Raw genomic sequence first — 5,640 nt, 5'->3', positions numbered from 1 at the left:
CAATATAAATACCATAAAAATGATAATTTAGAAAATGATGTTATAACAAACAATGTAAATTGGACTAATATATGGAGACAGACTATAACTAAAAGTGGCTATAAGCTTCAATCCGGGGATACGAATGATCCGATGGAACGACTTAAGCACATCATCAGGTCATCAAATCATATTCATGCTGATAAAAAAAACGCTGTCGTTGAATTTGTATCTACTGTACTACACTTTTCTCATATAGAAATATTAAATAATATAACAGTATCACCTCTTGCTATAAAAGAAGAAGTTGAGGAATTTCTTTTGGTGATGGCTATCAAACAGGAATGGATTTTATTATATAGTATACTTCAACAAATTCAATTTAATATTCTTCATTTCATAGGCTATCATGCACATCGTATATTGATTTTTAAATTATTTGTACCGATTTTAACTGCTGTTCTTTTAACGAACGGTAATTTATCCCAGACAGTAGTTCATGCAGCTGTTAATTTGAAATTAAATAAAAAACAAGCAGGGTATTTTACTTTGTCAAATATTCTCAATCGGTCAACGATTTGTACTAATCCAATTGGTACAGCTCGACATTTTTCCCAATTTGATCAGAATGACCCGGAAGGGTTCGTGTCATCTACATTATCTGTTCCACTTGTTACGGACGTCGCCAATATGTTGAGTGATTTATCATCAAAAATGGAACAAATGGATTTTTTACAGAAATACGGTATGTCTATATTAAAATCTAGAATAATGGAACAACCAAAAGAAAAAAAGAAGATTACCGATAGGAAAACATCTAAAAAGAAAAATAATGATAGTCGGAAAAAAAATAAAACCAATAAGAAACAGACACCCATAAAAAAACAAAAGTTATTAAACGATAATCATAACCCTATTTATGATATTAGTAGTGATGATGATGACAATAATAATAATACTAATACTAATACTAATAATATTATTAATAATATTATTAATACTACTACTACTACTACTACTACTAATAATAATAATAATAATAATAATAATGATGATGATGATGATGATAATAACGATGATATAATAATGAGAGAGACAGATACCAATATTACAAATTCTGTCGACTACAGTCCAGGAGAAGGATGTTCTCACTGGAATGAGAGTGATAGGATAATACAAAGAACGAAAAATCAAAATCCGAGTTTTGCTGACTACAGTCCAGGAGAAGGATGTTCTCACTGGAACGAGAATGACAGTATAATTCAAAGAAAGAAAAATAAAAATATTAATAATTCAACCAAAGGAATAATGTCTAATGAACAAGGACAGAGAAATAGGAATCAAGATGATAATTTAGATTATATCACGTTATCTAGTGAACAAGAAGATATAAACTGTGAGAAGATTCAAACTATATTAAAGAAACCAAAGAAAAAAGATATTGATAATAATAACATGCCATTCATCACATTGCAAGTTATATTAAATTTAATCGAGGAATGCTTCGGTATAAAAAAGGGAACAATTATCACTTCTATTCATGCAAATGTGCGAGAATTTTCAAAAAAAAAACACAATACCGGGTAACACTAGTAATAATTATGAGGAACATAGGGAAGGTGGTGAGAGAGCGTCTCTTGATTTTAATAATCGAAAAGAGGTTCAAGAACGATTTTTAGAACTTATCATGGATTCACCTATCTCGAGGAAAAATGCAAATATGATTTCAATGGAGAAACATCTACATAATGAACATTTATTAGAAGCTTTACAACTAAATCCGCTTTTTAGAGCAATAGAAGGTGCAAGTGACCCATTGGAACGTATGATTGTTTTATGGAATATAAACAAATATATAAATATGACAATAATAGGCCTTATTACAGTTGATTTGGCTTCGTTGATAGATCAAAGAAAAGGCGCGAGAAAGGCTATTAGAAGAGGCACCGTTATGAAACAGGACGAATTTAATTATAGAGAAGCTGGAAATGCACCAGGAGACATGCGCGATATGATTGTGCCCCCTTGTATATCAAAATTAACATGTATATCTGGTAAAAATTATAAAAAACAAACATGTCATCATTTTTTTTGTCGATCGCTTAAAACATTATTCACATCTTTCAATCCCGATAAAGCAACAGAAATATTTATCGACAAAGCTTCACAAAATACTCTACTGAGACTCAGAGATTTTTGTCGTAAGAAAGATAATGTGTCAATGCAAGACTGGAACGAACAAGTGTTTAAACCCATAGCCAGAGGAGACGGATGGGTATCAGAAAATAACGAAAACGAAAAAGACTACCACTCACTCGTAAATATGAGACAACCCAAAGACTTTTTTTGGTTACTTAAAAGGATCATAATCAAAAAAGAATTATTGGCTTCTAGATTATCAAAAAAAGATATTGAAGATGAGTCAAATAAAATGAGACCAATGGGTTTTTATAGGGAACCATATTTTCCAATTCATCCGGAAGAGGATGATAACAATAGTAATGATGATGATGATGATGATGATGATGATAATAATGATGATGACAATGATGATGATGATGATGATGATGAAGAAGAAATACAAGTCAATAACGTTAGAATAGACTCTCAAAATATAGAAAATCATCATCGGAGAACGTTGTCACCAACAGTCGTTTCTTCTTTCGACATTCTTACAAATGCACTCGAAAATATGATTGAGACTGAAGAAAGTGATACAGTTACACATGAAGGTGAAGAAAGCGATACAATTACGCTCAGGCAAGCATCAAATAGGCATGGTGATAATTATCTACCTTACATGTCCCCTCACTCGCTTTCATATACCTCGCTTGAAAACGCAAATCGAGACATTATGGTGCAAGATGCACCCAATATATTTGATGGATATGATGTTACTAATTTTTCTTCTTCAAATTATGACAATATTAATAATGATAGCGATAGAAATGATGATATAAATTTCCAATACATGACACAAACATTATCCTTTTCCCCGTTCAAAAACACAAGTCCAAATAATTTTCAAAATACAACAATAGATTCATGTGACGACGACAACTCTGCTATTATGACTGCCAAAGATAACGGTGGAAATCATCAAAATGTAAATCGTCTTAATAATCTACTTGACAATATTACTACTAGAACCACTGCAACAACCACCACCACCACCACCACGATTCCACTAAAAAACTATTATTAAACCATCTATGGATATAATGATACCATCTATAAAATAAATAATCGTTAGAATTTTTATTCAAGTTGGTATATATATAAATATCTATATATATATATATATATATATATATATATATTCATAAAGGAGGTGGTCATGATTAACCTCTCCCTTCCCTCAATAAACCTGTTCCTCTAAATATTTTATAAACGTGGTTTTTGATGAACCTCTCCACTCCCTCAATAAACCTATTTCTCTAAACATGTCCTCCTCCTCCTCCTCTTTCTCCTCTCCCCCCTTCCCATCTCTCTGTCCATCTCATATATGTATTTAATTTATCAGTTGTAAAATATATGAACTTTTATAAAATTGTCAATTGTGTTTATAAAAATAAAATTATATTATTAGTTATCAGTTCATTTTATAAGAAATTACCTTAAATTGAAATATAATATACTTTATAATAAGGTATAGGTGTGAAAAAAATATCCTTTCTTTATTAGGATAAAATATTTCAAGAATGAGGCCGGGGAGTTGATGATAACAAAGCATATAATTGTATAAAAATATAATATATATATATTATATATTACAAACACAGATATATAGTTTTATATATCATATAATTTTCTAATAAGAATCTCTAAAGTCTTAAACATGCCGATATTCCACTTTTTCGGTACGACTTTATTTTTTATTGCAACCTGTGCTGTTGTTGCAACCTGTACTGCTAATGATTTGTATAATATGGCTAGCACCAATAATATTGTTTTGTTAAAAGGGCTAAAAATACAAACCTTTTCAGGGGATAATAGTACCACTACAGATTACTTTAAACTATTAGGGAGAGATGGTCAAGCTTTACTTATTGGAGGAAGAAACATTGTATATAATCTTTCGATTAGGAATATAAAGGAAAATATAAGTCAAAGAATAATTTGGTATCCTACCGAGACGGATATTCACACATGTTTTTTAAAGGGAAAAAAATAAAGAGTTTTGCCAAAATTATATGCGGGTCTTGATAAAAATAGACAAGAACCAATATCTAGTTTGTGGTACAAATGCATATAATCCTCTATGTCGATATTATATTCAAGAGACTGCTGGTACCTTTATTTTTACCGAGACATATAAAGGCGTTGGGCAATGTCCGTTCGATCCCAGACAAAATTCTACACATGTCTATGTTGATGGTGAATTATATTCTGGGACAGTAGCAAATTTCCAGGGAACAACTCATATCATCTCCAAGAATCGACTTACGACACAAGCTGCTACATATGAACAACTTAACGCCCCCAACTTTGTACAGTCTTTCGGTTATGGTGAATTTGTATATTTTTTCTTCCGTGAAACAGCCATAGAATTTATGAATTGTGGTAAAAAAGTTTATTCGAGAGTCGCTCGTGTATGTAAGAATGATCAAGGTGATAAAAAATCTCAGACCAAATGGACATCCTTCTTGAAGAGCAGACTCAATTGTTCTGTTCCCGGAGAATTTCCTTTCTATTTTGATGAAATCCAGTCCGTCACCAATATCATCACTGGTGTATACGGAGGACAGATTCATGATATTGTCTATGCTGTATTTACAACGCCACCAAACTCTATTCCAGGGTCCGCTGTGTGTGCTTTTTCTATCCGTTCCATTCAAGATACTTTCGATGGTGATTTTAAGGAACAGGAAACAAAAAATTCTAATTGGCTTACCATGCCTCTGAATAAGATACCTAAAATACGACCTGGTAGTTGTGCTCCTAATAATCAAAGTTTTCCTGACGAATTTATAGCCTTTATGCAATCACACACTCTCATGAATACAGCTGTCCCTGGGTTCTTTGGTCGTCCATTTATTAATACTCTTCGATATCGTTTTACTAAGATCGCTGTTGACCCTCAAATTAAACTTCAGGATGGACGAATAGTTGATGTCATCTTTTTAGGAACAACTTTATCCATAATAAAACTCGTAAATGTTTTGTCGTATGAAAATATACATCTTGTAGACCCAATTATTATTGAAGAAATTCGAATCTTTTCACGACCAAAGACTATAACAAATTTACACCTTATAAAAAAGAGAGGTAGAGGAAAAAAATTGATTATAATAACCTATGATGAAATTAAATCAATTGATCTTCATCGTTGTTTTCGAGCCAAATCTTGCCAGTCGTGTATTGGTCTGAGAGATCCATACTGTGGTTGGTATGCTAGCCAGGAAAAGTGTACCCCATTGAGTCTTGAGACTAGAGAATATATCTTTCAGAACATATCTGGGTACCATAATCAGTGTCTTCATTATAAAGATGATACTAAATTTTCAAATCATAATAATAATAATAATAATAATAATAATAATAATAATAATAACTCATCAGGAAAAAATATATCAGAAGAAAATATTGATATTTTTATCCATGACTCAGGAAAAAATATTAACATTTCAGTAATTGAAGAAACTACAGAATTGAGTACAG

The 5,640-nt window shown here is 31.5% G+C and overlaps 1 protein-coding gene across 1 annotated transcript; it reads left to right on the top strand.

The window, feature by feature from the left end:
* Window positions 1-1,287: 1,287 nt before the first annotated feature.
* Window positions 1,288-5,440, top strand: LOC125024864 (semaphorin-1A-like; the record flags this gene model as incomplete). Its single annotated transcript, XM_047612637.1, is given in 4 exon segments — window positions 1,288-1,486; window positions 1,866-2,033; window positions 3,966-4,144; window positions 4,146-5,440. Coding segments are annotated over 4 exon segments (1,841 nt in total), but the record flags the coding sequence as incomplete, so codon positions are not given.
* Window positions 5,441-5,640: the final 200 nt, after the last annotated feature.

The sequence above is a fragment of the Penaeus chinensis genome, unplaced genomic scaffold (assembly GCF_019202785.1).
Source record: "Penaeus chinensis breed Huanghai No. 1 unplaced genomic scaffold, ASM1920278v2 CTG_786, whole genome shotgun sequence".
NCBI lineage: Eukaryota > Metazoa > Arthropoda > Malacostraca > Decapoda > Penaeidae > Penaeus > Penaeus chinensis.
The sequence above is the reverse complement of the archived record's forward strand: the minus strand, read 5'-3'. Positions and strand labels throughout refer to the sequence as shown.